This window comes from Mesoplodon densirostris, chromosome 4 (assembly GCF_025265405.1).
Source record: "Mesoplodon densirostris isolate mMesDen1 chromosome 4, mMesDen1 primary haplotype, whole genome shotgun sequence".
NCBI classification, from domain to species: Eukaryota; Metazoa; Chordata; class Mammalia; order Artiodactyla; family Ziphiidae; genus Mesoplodon; species Mesoplodon densirostris.
Genome location: NC_082664.1, coordinates 110,877,992 through 110,895,668, shown reverse-complemented (window position 1 = coordinate 110,895,668; position 17,677 = coordinate 110,877,992). Strand labels below are relative to the sequence as shown.

The window sequence follows — 17,677 nt, the reverse complement described above, 5'->3', positions numbered from 1 at the left end:
GGCTCAGGGTTTATTTGGGATATTCCTTTAGGAAGTTGGCTACCCTCTCAGACCCTTAGTTTCCTTGTGTGTAAAATTAGGGCAATAATATCACAAGTGAAAAAAGAAAAAATATAAATTATACTCCATTGATTATAAACTATTATTCTGCAAAGGAAACCATCAAGAAAATGAAAATACAGTCCACAGAAAGGGAGAAAATATTTGCAAATCATATATCTGATGAAGAACTTGTATCTAGAATATATAAAGAAGGTTTACAAAAAATACAAACAGCCCAATTTAAAAATGGGCAAAGGACTTGAATAGATATTTCTCCTAAGAAGATAAGACCAGTGTCTAGTAAGTACATAAAAGATGCTCAGCATCTTACTCATTAAGGGAATGCAAGTCAAAACCACAATGAGACGCCATTTCATACTATTAGGATGACTACAATAAAAAAGAAAGACGATAACACATGTTGGTAAGGATGTGGATAAATTAGAACCCTCATGATTGCTTATAGAACTTAAATGGTACAGCCACTTTAAAAAACAGTTTGGCAGTTCCTCAAAAGGTTAAACATAGTTATCATATGACCCAGCAGTTGCAATCCTAAGTACATATGTAATGCAAATGACAACTTATGTCCACAGAAAAACGTGTGCATGAATGTTCATAGCAGCTTTATTCCTGATGACCAAAAGGTAGAAACAGCCCAACATTCATCAACTTTATGTATGGTTAAACAAAATATGATATAGTCATACAATGGAATATTATTCAGCAATAAAAAGGAATGAAGTATTGATAAATGCCACAATAAGGATGAACCTTGAAAACATCATGCTGAGTGAAAGAAGCCAGACATATAGGACCATATAGTGTATGATTCCATTCACATGAAATGTACAGGATAGGCAAATCCATAGAAACAGAAATTAGATTACCCAGGGTTAGAGTTGGCAGATTGGGGGAAATGGGGAGTGACTGCTAATGAGTACAGGGTTTCCAGGGTGATGAAAATATTGGGAAATTGATTGTGGTCATGATTACAAAGCTCTGTAAATACACTAAAAACAATTGAATTATATACTTTAAATGCTTAAATTTTATGGTATGTAAATTACATTTTAATAACTCTATCATAAGAAAAAGAATACCTACTATGTGTACTTTACTGGAAATTAAATGGCTTAATTCATTCATATCAAGTACCAAACATACTATCTGGCCGCAAATACACACTCAATAAAAGCAAGTTCCTTCTTCCTTTTCTTTCTCTCCTCTATGGTGACTTCTGTGCTCAAGATTCTGTAATCTAAGCATTTTTACTTAGCACTGAGCACATTTAAAAAATTGTGTGGAAGTCTTAAAAGCAATTCCAAAAGATGAAGGTAGACGAGACTTAGTTTTGCAAAGGAGGTGTGGGACAATGAATTTCTGAGGAAATCTGGTTTCTGTAGTGAGACATTTTTCATAGGTCAGGAGCCCTTAAAGGAAAATGATTTCATAGCAATAAGATGAGATAGTTAAGCTCTCCTTTGGCACTGAGAGTAAGTTTGCTCTAGTTCTGCCATTTTGCACTGAAAGATTAGTAGTATTTGGCTAGTAAGCACAGGTGACTTGTCTCTAAGGATCCTTCTAAAAACAGTCGATGGGGAAAAAAGAATGGGAATTTGTCTTTGGTATTTAAAAGACAATGAGATATAGATGATATTTCCTTCTTCTAACCTTTCATATAATATTGGCTCTAGACCAATAGTAGATGCTATTTAGAGACTCAATGAGTAATAATTTGATCACAGGGCTTTACTTTAGGAAAAAACTAAAGCACAGAGTTCACAAATGGACTCTAGAGAAAATTAAGTGCATGTATTAAGGGTGTGACATGCAGACTTTTAAAATTTTTGTAATTTGTTTTATAATCATAATTGAAAAGCAAAATAGTATTTTGAAAGTTGATTTTTGAAGAATAGAAAATTCAGGTATCTTAACAGAAATGTATCATCATCATTTATTTTTAGATTCTTTTCTTTTTCTTTCTTCTAATCTTGGCAGAAGTATTTTGAAATGAAGCCAGAATGTATCAGTCCAAATGTACCCCGGAAAAAAAGGAGAGAAATAAAAACATCACATAATTAAAGAGGTATATTAAGTAACTTGTTCTCCATGAATTTATCAAAAATCTCAGTCTTTTGGCTCAAAGAAAATGAAAAAGTTAGGAGTAAATTTCAGATTTGGCAAAAACCATATATACCAAAGTTTGTGGGTCAGCAGAAGTACATTCAAGACCAGTACAAAAGCTGAAGTCCCAATGAAGAGATCCTGTGTCCAGAGTGATATTTAAAGGGCTCTTTGATTGTTAGCTGGATATGCTTGTTGAAATAATTTAACACAGTATTTCTTTTAACCCAATCCTCTTACTATCTGCCATTGAAGTGCTCTGCTCACATTTTCGCAGCTTTGTATTGCTGCAACCAAGGACCCAGATCTCCTGACTTTGAGCTTTACAGCACTTTCCTCAATAGTACACAATTATGCATAAGTGTTTCCTCTCTATAATGTTATCAGAAAAATACAGAATTAAATGATTTATATTTACTGAACTGTAATTATAAAAAATGTATCCCGGGGCTTCCCTGGTGGTGCAGTGGTTGGGAGTCCGCCTGCTGATGCAGGGGACGCGGGTTCGTGCCCCGGTCCGGGAGGATCCCACGTGCCGCGGAGCAGCTGGGCCCGTGAGCCATGGCCGCTGGGCCTGCGCGTCCGGAGCCTGTGCTCCGCAACGGAAGAGGCCACAGCAGTGAGAGGCCCGCGTACCGCAAAAAAAAAAAAAAAAAAAAAAAAAAAAAAAGTATCCCAATTTTTCTTTTTTACTCTCATGTAATTAATAGTCCAAGCTAAATAAGAATTAAATATTGAAACAACTGTAAATTTTTCTGAAAAAATAAAGAGGAGTAAAAAATAAGCTATGGTGTTTGAGTATTGTGGAATAGGTAACACTTCTATTGGAAACAACTGGGAAAAATGGACAAAACTTAAACACATCTCCTTAGAGGCACTGGAGGGATAACAAGCCAGTAAGAATCTGGGCTAAGGTTTGGGAGAAAAAGTAAACTGGGAGAGGTGAGCTCCATGTTTCAGATAGCTGTAGTTTCTATAACAGAAAGATGAGAAGCTAAGTAGAACATCTGACAGACTCATGGAACAAAGGGAGAAAAAACTGGAGATAGACACCGTCAAATAGGGATTCCAAAGAGCTCTGTCCAAGATGTAAAGATAAATCAGAAGGATTCAAGCATGCGCAAGGAATGAATCTGAACTCAGCATTACCCAAATCCCAGAAAGTAAATGAAGCTTATTCTGGATTGCTAATACCTCTACATGCCTGACAGAGGCAAGCATAAATTCTCTCTGAAGAAAGAAAACATCATCATAGATTTTGAATTATATCTATAATTTTCCCATGTACAATAGTAGCAGATTAGACACAGATGAAGAAAGAATTGTTGAACTGAAAGATAAACCAGAAGAAAATTTCCAGAGTGAAGCATGAAGAGAAAATAAAAAATTCAGAAAGCAAGGTGAAGATATAGTGACAAGATAGAAGATATAGTGACAAGATCCAATGCTGGAATTGTCAGAATTGAAATTGGAACCCTCAAAGGAGAAAAGCAGAGAGAAAATGGAGGAAAAGCAATGGTGGCTGACAGAGCTCTAAAACTGCTGAAAGACCTCAAGCAAAAGATTCAAGAAGATCTACAAACTCCAAGAAGAATAATTAGAGAGATAATTATATCTTAGTACATCGTAAGTGCCAGTGAAATCAAAACAAAGAGAAAAATTATAAAAGGATCTGGAGGGGGAGGAAAAACAGATTAATTTGAAACTAGCACCAATTAGACCAACAACTGTCTTCTCAATGGAAACAATGGACACCAGGGAAAATGAAGTCATATCTTCAAATGGAAAAAGAAAAAATGCCAACCTATCTTTCTGTAACCAGCAAATTTATCCTATAAGAATAAATATGATATAAAGTCATACACAGGTTTTTTTTTTTTTTTAAACCCTAGAAGAAATTTGACCAGGAGACTCACACTAAAGAAAATATTCTTCTTTAGGCAGAAGGAAACATTCATAGATAGACTTGGTGGTAAAGGAAAGAATAAATAACAAAGAAGAGAGGATTATTTATAATTACATCTAAGTGAAAATTTCCTGCATCTAATAACAATAATAATATGGTACAGGGTTTAAAATATATATAAAATTATAATACATAATGACAATAGCATATATAAGTCAGAATGAGGAAATATGGAATCCAAATGTACAAAGGCCCCTCCAGTGCTCAGGAATAGGTAAAAATACCATCTCAGATAAATTAATAGAAGTAATAAATACTTTAGCAAGGTTGTTCAATACAAAATCATTGTGTTCTTATATACCAGCAACAAATAAGAAATTATGTTAAGAAAATTTTACCATCTATAATAACATCAGAAAATATCAAACATATAGAAAAGTTTAACAAAGATGTACAAGTTTTCTACACAGAAAACTCTAAATGTTATTGAGACAAATCAAAGAAGACCAAAATGAGAGATAAAATATATACAGATTGAAAGAATTATAACAAGGTTACTTTTCACTAAATTAACTAATACATTCCCAATAAAAAGCCAAACCATTTTTTAAATGAAAATTAATGATCTGATTATAAAAGTTTTATGGAAATGTAAAGGGCCAACAATAATCATCAATAGTAAGTAAAAAGAAAGGGAAGGAAGGATCTGCTCTACTTAATAGCTACGGTAATCCACACAGTGAGGGAAGTGTACAAAGATGGATAAATAAACCCATGGCACAGAATACAAAGTCCAAACACAGATCCATGCACATACAAACAATTTATGACAAAGGTGTTGCTGCAAGCGCAATGATGCTGTGGAAAATAATGAAACTTTCACACCTTTCACCAAAAAATGAATTCCAGGTGGACTGTAGGTCTCAATGTAAAAAGTACATTTTTGTAACACGTTATAACCTGTATACGTTTGCATCCAGAATTTATAAATAACTCCAATAAATTATTGACAGGAAATTCACAAAAAAAGACTTGCATAGGTAATTCACAAAAGAGGATCTCCTAAGAGCCATTAGGGAAAGGTGCTCAGTCCCACTAGCACTCAGAGGAATGGAAGTTAAAACCACAAGACATCACCCAACACCCGACAGGTGACTTCCATGTGAAATATTAGCAAGGTCGTTGTGGGGTGAAAGGAACACTCAGGCATTACTGCTATGAATGTAAGTTAGTAAAACCACTTTGGAAAACAGGTTGGCATAATCATTAAGCTTGAACATTCACAATTACACTTTTAGGCACATTCTCAACATTTATGTGAGCATTTATTCTCAAAAAAACGAGTACAAGAATGTTCACAGTGGCATTACTCATAAATCTCCACCTGCAGTAGACTGGAAAAATAAATTGTGGTGTATTTACACAGTAGTATAGCAAGGAAAATAAATGAACCATAGCGATACTGATGGATTTCACAATGTTCAATTAAAGAAGTTAGTCACAAAATAATTTAAACTCTACTATCCCATCAATAAAGTTCAAAAATACAAAATTAACTATACTGTAACAAGATAGTGGTTTCCTTTGAGAAGGAGGGATGTAAAGAAATTAGGAGGGGTCATAGTGTGTATCTTGGGAGTGCCCACAGCATTCTACTTTTTGACCTGATGGCAGTTACACGATTTTCTTTTTCTGATAATTCACTTAGTACTATATTTATATTTTAAATATTTTTCTGTATGTACACATACAGAAAAGTTATAAAAATTATGCTTAAAGTCATAAAAATCTATAAGTCTTTGTATTAAAAATAAAGCATGAATTCACTCCTTCCTAGGAGTGTCTTGCTTTAATTAATTACATTCTATTAGAAGGTCCACCAACTGCTGTTTGACAATTTATGTAAAATTTTCACATATTTTTTAATGAATTGAGATCTGTTTGCTTTAAGGTCATTCAACTTGATATTTCTGGCACATCCCAAGTACTTCAGCAACACATGTATATTTATTATGTTTAACTAAGTAGAAATTAGATAAAAGAATGAAAATATTTCCTTTATTGAGATTCTGCTTGAGTCACTGGCTTAATTTCAGTAAGCAGAAAATAATGATATAATATTTGCTTTGCTAAGTTTTTTTGAAAGACGTTTTCAAACCCCAACATTTAAATAATTATGGCCTGCCTATCTAGAACAGGTTTAAAAGCTAAGTTCAGTAAAAATTTCTTACACAATTCCCAAAGCTTGTATAGAAGGACAATATCTTTTCAGGTTTCAGTCAAAAGATTTCAAAGACTAACCTCAACTTGCACTTATTTTTAAAAATACATTTTCAGTATTTCCTGAAATTCAACCATAAACCACTAATGAGTCATAGAGAACTAGATCACACTTTAAAGTAGAAATCTGTGAACTGCAGTAAAAAACATACTTTATTTGTAGGGTTAAAGCAGAAATGAAACATCAGGTAATCTCACATCTAGGTGACAGCAAGCTGCTCCCTTCTTTCATTGTTTCTCTTTAATCTGGTCTCCCTTTTCCTTCTTGGAAAGACTTCCCCACGCGTGTTTTCAGGTTTGGCTTAATTCTATAGACTGTAGGTGCTAAAGAATGATCTGAGTATTCACTTTATAAACTCTTTCCTTAAAAAATATAGCTCTGAATCAAGAAGGAATATTGGTAATAGATTCAGGACTTTCCAAGAAATCCAGTGGATTTAAATAGTGAATGATATACCATGGACCTAATGAAAGCTTTCTTTTTTCTCTTCTCTGTTTGACTTTCAAGCAGAATCTGTAACTGAGGTTTTGGTATTTTGTGGGAATCCTGAACATATGGTTGTGAACAAATGAATTAATTCAGAAGATTTTAAATGAATGCCAGATATATAAGAGAGTGAGAGTAATAACATATGACAATTGATAGAGGAATGATACAGTCAGACAGTGACTCGAAGCTTTTCAAAGGAAAAGGATAATTGGCAGAGATGCTCAAGGAAGGCCAGTCAGATGTGTTGGTGTTTCAACTGTCCATTGATGAATGTACTGGATATGAATAGAAAAAAGAGGAAGAGAATACATCAAATGTGGGCTGTAATAGGAGCAAAAGTCTTTAGGCAGCATGCAGGAGTGAGTGGAGGAGAGAAGAACAGCTGAATGCAGCAACTAAAACAAAGCTTTGTGTTGGGGATGTTTGTGAGCTAAACTGAAGAGGAGAGGTTAGAGCTAGACTTGGATCCACGGTGAAGGAGACTGGATTCCTTGCTGCTGCAGGCAAAGGCAAGTCATCACAGGTTCTGGAGCTGAAAAGTGGCTTAATTAAAACAGGGTTGCATGACCACTATTTACAATAGCCAAGACATGGAAGCAACCTAAATGTCCATCTGTCCAGAGATGAATGGATCAAGAAGACATGGTAATCTATCTATCTATATCTATAGATATCTATTTATCTATATATATCTCTACACACACACACACACACACACACACACAAACACACACAATGGAATATTACTCAGCCATAAAGAAGAATGAAATAATGCCATTTGCAGCAACATAGATGGACCTAGAGATTATCATACTAAATGAAGCCAGACAGAGAAAGACAAACACCATATGATATCACTTATATGTGGAATCTACAATATGATACAAGTGAACTTATTTACAAAACAGAAATAGACTTACAGACATAGAAAACACACTTATGGTTACTAAAGTGGAAAGGGGGTAAGGGAGGGACTAATTAGGAGTCTGGGATTAACAGATACACACTACTACATACAGTCCTACTGTATAGCACAGGGAACTATATTCAATATCCTGTAATGAACCATAATGGAAAAAATATGAAAAAGTATAAATATATAACTGAATCACTTTGCTGTACACCAGAAACTAACACAACATAGTAAATCAACTATATGTCAATAAAAAATAAAAAAAACAAACAGTGTTGCATGGCTACTAATTTGCCAGCAAAATGCAGGATGGACTGTAAGGCAGAGGCACATTTCTTGCCATTAAGGATTTCTGGACATTGGATGAATCAATTCTAGGTCTCTGGATTAAGAATTTGGAGGCCTCCAATCCTGACATCCGGTTTTAGAAACTTGCATAAAAGCACTCATCAAGCACTTACAGTCCATAGGGACTTCCCTGGTGGCACAGTGGTTAAGAATCCACCTGCCAATGCAGGGGACACGGGTTTGAGTCCTGCTCCGGGAAGATTCCACATGCCGTGGCGCAACTAAGCCCATGCACCACAACTACTGAGCCTGCGCTCTAGAGCCTGCGTGCCTAGAGCCTGTGCTCCACAACAAGAGAAGCCACTGCAATGAGAAGCCCACACACTGCAACGAAGAGTAGCCCCCCACTGGCCGTAACTAGAGAAAGCCTGCATGTAGCAACAAAGACCCAATGCAACCAAAAAAATTTTAATTAATTAATTAATTAAAATTTAAAAAAAAAGAATGTACAGCCCATTAATACTGGGAGGTAAGGGAAGGAATGACACAGATGCCGTGGACAGGCACAGTACACATTGTCATCCCAACAGCTACACGCTGTGTAACAACCCTTGTAACATTAATATATAAAAGTATGGAAAATAATCATTTAAATAAAGCTTAAAAATATTAGTTTTTAAAATCTTTGTCAAAAAATATATCAGGGTTTCTTATTTGTCAGGAAACTTGTGGATTAATTTCTGTCCTTTCCAGCTTTACTGTGTAAATTTGGTCAAATCATTATCATTCCTGAGCATCAGTTTTCCTATACTTTAACTTGGGCTAATTTCTTTGTCAAGTACCAGTCTCCCAGGGACATTAGTGAAAAAATCTCGAACACAAGGTGCTATGAATGATAATGTAGCACGCCATTGTTATGGTTAGAAATCACAGTGAGTAATAAAGTTTTACTTCGTTTTCTTTTGAGTTGTAAGGGGATCGAAATATTTTTTCCAAAACCTATTTGCTGAGTCATGGCAGAAATGGAATAATTATTTGTTGAGGTGAACTAACTCAGTTATTTCTTTAAAATGCACTCATGGAACAAAGCTCCCTCCTTCTGGGCAAAGGCATACTTAATTTCCTCCCCAGGTACAAAGAGGTTTTATGTGGATTTTTCTTTTTAAAACATCACATTTTAGTACATTAAATATTTGAACATATAATGTTATTAATTTATATAGTACCTCTTTTGCAGAAACGATTCATTTGATTAGGGTTGAATACATACTTAGTAATGACAAACTTCCTCTTGTAATTCAACAACCATGCAGTTTTCAAACTATTGAGTGGGCTAGATGCTGGGATATGTATTAGGGATACAAATATGAACCCCAAACAAGCCCTATTCTTAAGAAACCCTCAGATAAGCAATTAGGAGTCAGTTACATCATGCTCAATAATCCAAGAGAATAATGTCGTACATTTCCTAATATTTAAAGCTCTGGGCAGCCACTGGAGTGTCTATTCTCAGACTCCTCAAAATATGCATCATTTCTGGACCCACGCAATTTAATTAATGAAAGCTAATCAGCGCTCACCCTATTCTAGGCTCTTTATTTATACCAACTCATGTAATCCTCTACAATCCTACCAAATAGATATTATCTATGTCCTCTTTTTTTCAGAGATCACCACGGGTCACCCTGCTAGAAGGTTCCAGAGTCTGGACTTAAGCTCCAGCAGTTCTGGCTCCAGGGTCTGAGTCTTTAAACCTTGTACATACTGTTTCTTGAACTCGAGCTCTCTTATTGTGGCTCAATTCCCGCTAAACACCCCACTAGGTAAGAGGCTACCTGATGTCATCCAGGGCACACTGCTGAATGCTTGCAGGCTGTGAGCAGTCCCACTGGACCAGACACTCCCTGTTCCCTCTCTGACCCAGGGTTCAGCCCCATGCCTAGTTCATGTCAGCCATTGAGTGAATATTCATGACTCCTTTTGTATGTATTCCCTGCCCTGCAGCCTGCAACCTCATGTTACCCAGGAGATGGATTAGGACTCTACACCTTGGGAAACCACAGCAAGAAGCCATTCACAAGGTCCTCAAAGAGGCAGGACAAGGGAGAGGTAGGTGGGCCAGCCACAGAATTTCGCTTGCATGACCCTGAGAAGGAGCATCTCCAGAAACCTCCAGAGTGTTGTGTCTTTCCTAATCCTTTTTCTGAGAATTCTCTTTCAGGCTAGAGAATCCTTCAGTCCAGTTTACTGACTGAAATCTCATTAATTCAGAACACTTGAGTAAAGGAAAATAAATTAGTCTAATATTTAATTTTGAAATAGTTTTGTAACAATGTGGCTTATGACCTTTCTACATAAGTAAGCACATTAGAATAATTTTAAAGCGCAGGGTCTTTGAAGGATGGGAGGTTTATAACTGACTGATACGGAGCTCCTGGTGACACCCTGTGAATGCAGAAACTTGGTGAGCACAGAAAAGAGTACTCAACACTGCATTCTGAGGGCATGATCACTCTCAGCAGAGTTTAAGTATTTGCCCCCATTTCTGTAGGGTGTATCTTCTCCAGATGTGTTTAGGATATGTTCTGCCATACACATAGTTAAAAGAAAGACAGAGACTGCACCTAGAAAAAAGTGGCTCCAGTGCTTTTGAGCAAGAGAATTCAGGAAGGCCATTCTATGTGGTTGCAGTTTCCAATGGAAGCACCACACCCTCCACAGACGCCTCATCAGGCTTTCAAGGAGGTTGCATGAAAATGCAATAAAAGGGTCTCCTGGCAGTGCCCTAACAGCCCTATCTGCAATCTTCTAGACAAAGGCAGACATGGGCAGGACTCCTACACCAAGACAAGACTATCCCTGCGTTCTGAGCAGACCTCTGCTCACAACATTTGGAGCATGGAACAGTTTGAAACCCAGTTTTAAAAGCAATAAATCATTTTCTGCAACACATCACAGGGCAATTTTCTTGGTTGTGGAAACTATTCCTTAACGATAAGCCCATGTGCCTCTTGGCCTCACCGCCCACCCGAGGTGAGCACCTCCGTGCGTACTCTACAGAGACGGCAAGCACATTTGCAGGATGTCTTGCAACACAGGAGAAGGTGGCACCGCATGAAGATGGACCTTAAACATGCAGGCATCTGTCTCTACTTGCACGTCCCTTTGTTCTTGAGGCTGAGGGAGAGAGGAGAGAAACTGGCCCAGTGCGGACTGGCTGCATGTCCGCAGCATGGCAGGCATCCCACGAGGAGGGGACGGGGAGTGGGGTCAGCCGTGCCCAGGACAGGCCTCTCCTATGGGAGGTGTCTCCTTGAAGTCGCAGGCACTGGTGGTCAGTGCAGCACTAAAGGAATGCAGAGCTGTCAACTAAGCCATCCTGGGGAGGCAGTGTGTGGGCAGAGAAGGGGCCAAACCTTCACAGAAGAAGAGCATTTCGATTAAGCTGAAGAATGAGTAGAAGGTGGCCAGGTGAAGGGATTCAAGGAGGCCATGGGTCACAGGCATTCAAGCTAGAGGCTACAGGCAGAGAGTGCAGGCCGCGGGCTTCATGAATGCTGGCACAGGGCCAGGGCTAACCACCACCCACTTGGTGTGGTTTAAGCTACATTGTCAGGAGAAAGCCAAGATGGGAGATCCCAGCTCTACCTTCTTGAGAATTCTCCACCCAGAGTTTGTGGTCCTTGGAATACCCTACACTTTACCGAGCACTTTTGTTTATTCTCTCAGCTACAGCACAGCATTCAGTAAGAACACCGAGAAAGCACTACCCATTGTGAGAGACATGGTTGGAACTTAATAAAACCTCAGCAAGTACAGACAGGAGAGTAGAAGGTAACTACTCTGTCTTTGGACACTTGAAACAAAGATGACAATGAAAGCCAGGCCAGGGCAGCCTCCCAGATGACAGTAGGAGCAGACGACCATGTCTGAAGAGGCATCACTAACTGCAGGTGCCCAGGTTCCTGGACCAGGGCTGACTGCCAGCCCAGAAGTGGGGAGAAGGTCTCTTACTTTTGACAGCACAGCACTTGCCTCCTCAGGTCTTCCTCCCTCTCCTTCCTTCCTGCCTCCAAGGCCATCAGTGGCCTCTTATCTGCCCAGAATGAAAACTGCTTATGTTATCAAACAAGCGTTGGTTAATTTCACCCTCAGTTTTTTAACTTTTCAATAACCAGTACAGAGAGCATCTCCTGGTCAGGTGCTCCTTCCTACCCATCAAAGCTTATCCATCCCCTCTAGATACAGAGAAAAGGGTACAGAAAATGATGAAATATTGATGATAGTCCTTTTTTGGATGACTCAGCACTGTGAATCAGCAGCAGGGTATTTCACAATGATAGCATCATGGCCAGGCAGCCAATATCCCTCCAGGGAGTATGAGGGGATGCAGGACTCACCTGTGGCAAAAACAACATTCCTGGAGACCAGACGATGCTCCACGATGGAGAACTGTGGGAGCTCAATTCTCTCCACTCCAGTAACAGCCTTATCACCACCGCGCCAGTAAAATTCAATGTCATCCGTGGTGTAGCCATCTACCAGGAGAGAGAAGCAAGGACATGGCAGAAATGAAGCATTATTTTGTCTAAAGAAACTGTCACTAATAAAATGGAAGTAACAGCTTGCCCATGTTTGAAGTAAATTTGTTTGATGTGCTTGTCTATGAAAAGAAGCATCACCAGAGAACTAACTTTCGAATATTCTCATGTTACCTCTGCTGTCTGATTTGAACCAGGCTGAGAAACTGTGGAGGCAGAGTGCTCTGACCAAAGTTCTGTCTGCAAAGCCTAATTGTAGGGCTGGCCTCGACTTTGCACAGAAATGAATTAAAAACATATTCATAGCACTGAATAAGATAGTTGGAAGAAAAATAAGAACTTGAGTATGAAGAATTCTGGAAAGGCAGCTCTCTCAAAAACTATTAAAAAGTTAAAACACTGCGGGTGAATTTGACCAATCAATGTTTGATACAGTCAGGCATTTTTGGATGGTGTCATGAGGTGTTCCTGGCCATGAGCTTGGCCATCCTTAGAAATGCCTTTTGTAGGGACCCTCTTGGTCCTTAGAGATTTGAGCAGTGGTCTCAGCAGAAAGAGGAGTGGTTATTTGCCAGATTATAGCTCCAAAGCCAACTCTTGGCATGGTCTCATGCTCGCTCGGTAATTAATCAATGCTTCTCGAGAATGACTAAATAGGACAATAGTGTCTGATGTTATTTGTAGCACCCAGGAGTCTTCTAAAGAATTAGGTCAACTTTAGCGGTAAGGAAAATTAAAACTCACACCTGTAGAAAAATAGCCTATGAATATAACAGACTTTTTGATTTGAACATATAACACAACAAGAGGCAGATACTAAATATCTGACATTAGACAAACAAATAGACCAAAGCTGTGGGGATGACTGCCCCCCACAGCCCCTGCTGGCTCCCTGGTCCCGTCTGCTATCCTACCTCCAGGATCACAGTGGGCACACCTTTTGTCTCTGCCCTTTCCTCTGACTGCCTTACACTCCATTCTCACCTGGCAGCCACAGCAATTGCTAACAAAACACACATCTTACCAACTCACTCTTCTGCTTAAGGCCCTCAACTGTTTCCCAATGCAATTAGCAAAACAAGTCCAAAGTCCTTAATAGGATCCTAAGAACCCACAGGACTGGTCCCTGTGTGCATTGTTAAGTACATCCATGCCCACTGCCTTGCCCACCCAGTCCAGCCCCTCTGGCCTTCTGGCTGTAGCTCAGAGCAGCATGCTGTGCCCAGTGCTTACATGCCCCCCAGCGGGACATCCAGATCTTCAAGTGGCTAACTCTTCCATACATTTGCATCTTGACTTTAAATAAAAACTTTTGCATACGTGTGTAGTCAGGTCACAAGAAAACTGGGAGAATTCCTCTTCTGTTCAACTGCTTTAATCATGAATTCTCCAAGGGGGAGGGACCTCACACACTCTGAGGAAATCTCTTTGACAACGGACCTTCCTGCCCATCCTCCACCTTGGCTAAACATCAAGGAAACAGAATCTACACTCTTCAAAGCCACTCACTACGGCTCACAGTTGGAATAGGAGCTGCTTCCTCACTTAGATCCCAAATTTGCCTTCCTGAAACTCTCATCAACTCATTGGAGTTGTGTCCTCTGGCCACACAGAATCTACTTAACTTCCTAAAGTAGCCCTTCAACTATTGGGAAACCATCATCTTTCCCCTGAGCCTTCATACTAAATATACTATGCATCATGCCACATGATCTCATGTCCCTCACCTTCTGAAAGCACAGCTCTCAGAAAGCAGGGCCGTGATGCCGTGTGAAAGTGAAGGGCACAGTGAGGGGTCTAAACACTGGCCTGCCACCAGTGCAGCTTCCCAGTGTGTTCATTCACCAAGGCATTCACTTCTCACCATACATGCATCAAATGCACTGAAAAGTAAGTCATTTGCCATTCCCCCAAAATTCAATACAAATACCGACAACCCGAAATCCAACGGAGGCTAATGATAAACCAGTCTACAGTGGGTCAGGAGAAGACACAACGGCAGCAGCCACATCCGGATATGCCAGGGTTGTAGGTCAGGGAGCAGGACATTTGCTTCTTAGACTACGTGGCTGCAGCTCTCGTCCCTCGCAGAGAATTATCCCTCAACACTGAATTATCAATAAGGCATCTGAACACTCTTCAAATTGAAGAAAATTGCCAAGATGTAGAAATAGTTGGCTTGTAAAGCTGAGCTCCTAATGGGAAATGAGGTTTACTCCAACTGCAGAGGGTCCCAGGAGTACAGCCACTTGTGCCTGATGAAGCACATCGTGAGGGACCGCCTCTCGGCGTCTGCTCTCTTCTCACTGAAGGGGTCGATGGAGAGCATTTGTCTTCTTATATTTTAGCATAGCAAACAGACTCTCTTAGTCAGATCAGAGTGGAGGACTCTTTTATACTGAGCCTCTGTCTCTGTCTCTCTCTTTCTCTTGCCCTCTCTCTGTCATGAAAGTGATATTTGCAGAGTGGAGGATTAAACCTCTAATCTTCAGGATAGTTAAAAACTATGTCAAGAAAATTATATATGCCATGCCAAATAATGATAAGAAGGCCTAAAACACAAAGTGGATGAAAAAGAAATACAGATACACACAGCTTTCAATCTCCAGAGTGCAGTTCTGCTCATCCAAAGGGTATCTTCTCAGGTCCATCATGCATGCTGCGGTTGTGGTGATTCTGAAACACACAGAGTGAGGGCAGATATTAAAGATGGGATGAGAAATACAGCAGAAAAACTGCTTCTAGATAAACACTGAGTAACCCTCAGGTAGGACCCCTTCCCCAAAGCACACCTGATTAAACATATTTCATGACTAAATGGACAAGTTTTCATTATACTGTAGGCCAGCTTTATCCAAAAAAGCAATACATATATAATTATAAAAGTATTCATGCAAACTTGTTGACTTTTGATAATCAAGAGCAGAGAAAGGGGCTTCTTAGGAAGCTCTTGTCTTCAATTTTTATTCTGCCTCCTTGTCTAGTGATGCTCTAACTTTTGTAGCACAGAGAAAACTTACCTATGGTAACAACATTGATTAGATTACAATTGAATTCTTTGACTTTCAGTGTGAAGTGTTCAAGTAGCTCCCAATCCACAGGCTGCACTCTGGAAATGTGAGCCAAGCTTCTACTTGATTCTATTTTATTATAGTTGCCTCTTGGGCTAATGCTCCAGGGCTTTTCACCACAGGATCATCTACCTCTTCAAAGAGAATATTTGGCTTCTATGTTATTGATTATGAATGAAAACTTGGGTTAGCTTCCCTTGAGGTCAGCTGCAGCCATGGAAAGAATTTATATCATGGCCTAAGGACAGTTAAGCCTCTGCTGTGCAATGGTTAAACCCACTGTACATGGAGATAAAACACTTCCAGAAACGTCAAGTTCATTTCCTACTCTGCCAAAAGCCTCATTTTAGGGAAACCAACCTACCCAAAGCCTCTGTTGAAAATGCAACGATTAGGCTACCATGTTTTATTCTCTTTCTCGAAATCCCACCCCTTCTGCACCACAGTCCCAGCTAACCAGACTGGGCTGGGTCCCTGAATCAAGCACAGCCAACCATTAGTTGAACAAGAATATAGGATGTGGCCTGAGTTAAAAGGCAGAATGGAGCTAAAGGGATTCTCTTCCATGGGAATGGAGATAAACTTGTGAATTAGAGGCTTGTGATGCCATTTTCAAACTGGAGAGTCAGGCATGAGAAAGCATAACAGAGGTGAAGACAATGCAGAGAGTTGATGGTTTAGGAGACAGCAGAGCTAAGGCTGGGCCATAGCGCACAGCCTTGCAGGACATGTATGACACATCTCAGGGAGCAGCATCTCAGAGCTGATGTGGAAGATGTGTAAATGGCGGCCCAGGCTGTGCTCATTAAATGGTGAATCTTAAGGAAGAAGTGAGAATGTCTTCTCCTGAGATCCCTAGGTTTACCTTGAAATCCCAGCCACATTCTAGACTCCACCCTTCTTGAAGCCCAGTACTGAGCTTTCTATAGACAGCCTTCCATGTGAACATTCACAACAAACCTCCTACCACTCAGGCAACATGAGCAATTTCTGCTCCAAAACACCCATCAGACACCAGTCATGTGCTAATTATGTTGGGCTTGTCTCACTGAACCTAAGTGCCGGTGCTAAAGGAATACGAGTAAAGCATGCCCTTCTATTAGCACTGGGTTAAGCAGCAGATTGAGGAAAGTTCTACTTTTCAATGACTGAGAAGAACAGTGAGGGAAAATATCAACCTATTTGCCAATCATGGGACAACGCTAATTTTTTCTCTGCAAATAGCACGCGAGTGTCGTGCAGACATATGCTATAAGATCCACACCAATGATGAAACTGTGTCCTTTCCAAATGTCATAACACTTTCAATTATCATTCCAAAGAGTGGATTACATTATATCCAAAGTCAACACATAGCTCTTTGGTATATTTTTCTACATCATCTGACTTCCTAGCCAACTGAAGAACCAGCCTCACACTCTGAAATTCTGGCATGTTTTATGGCAGGTTGTCAACCCAACATCCATACAAGCTGCCTATAAGGCAAAATTAGAAGAAAGTTCTGCTAAAATTACAAATTCTTGTAAATAAGAGAAAAAGATCTCTACTGGAAATGTTCAAATTTTTAAATTTTCCTACATGTTTTAGTACCTATTCACTTGAAGACTCAGTAACTGAGATTACCATTTTTTGTTTGTTTTTCCTTATTTATTCCCAATTATCATCATTAAAATACATGCACACAAGTGCACACACACACATCCAAATTGTTTGGAGACTCACATGTACTGTGATATTATGTAGAGTGTTTCATAGGAATCATTGGAAGTGGGAAGCATGAAGCTAGTAGAATTGGTATCTTTAGTACAGCTGTTGTCCTGTCTTCTCATTCTGGTATCATACTGGCTATCATATGGAGCCCTATTCCTATTGACTTCAGGAATAAGGTATAGACATCTATGCGCTACTCTTCTTCCTATGGAAGAAATACACAGAAAACCCTCTTATGGTGGAAAGTAAGTCATAAGAGCCTACTCATGACACAGTGGAAGAAGGAAAGAGGTCTTTTGCCACTGGGAC

General features: G+C 39.3%; 1 protein-coding gene across 3 annotated transcripts in view; it reads right to left on the bottom strand.

Moving 5' to 3' along the window:
• GABRB3 (gamma-aminobutyric acid type A receptor subunit beta3) overlaps positions 1-17,677 on the bottom strand; it is a 238,581-nt gene that overhangs the window by 21,406 nt on the left and 199,498 nt on the right. For all 3 annotated transcript variants that reach the window (XM_060095106.1, XM_060095104.1, XM_060095107.1), the window contains exons 5-6: positions 15,181-15,263; positions 12,447-12,584 (exon numbers count right to left, since the gene is read on the bottom strand). In XM_060095106.1, the coding sequence (XP_059951089.1) occupies positions 12,447-12,584; positions 15,181-15,263 (221 nt within the window). The remainder of the gene's footprint in view (positions 1-12,446; positions 12,585-15,180; positions 15,264-17,677) is intronic.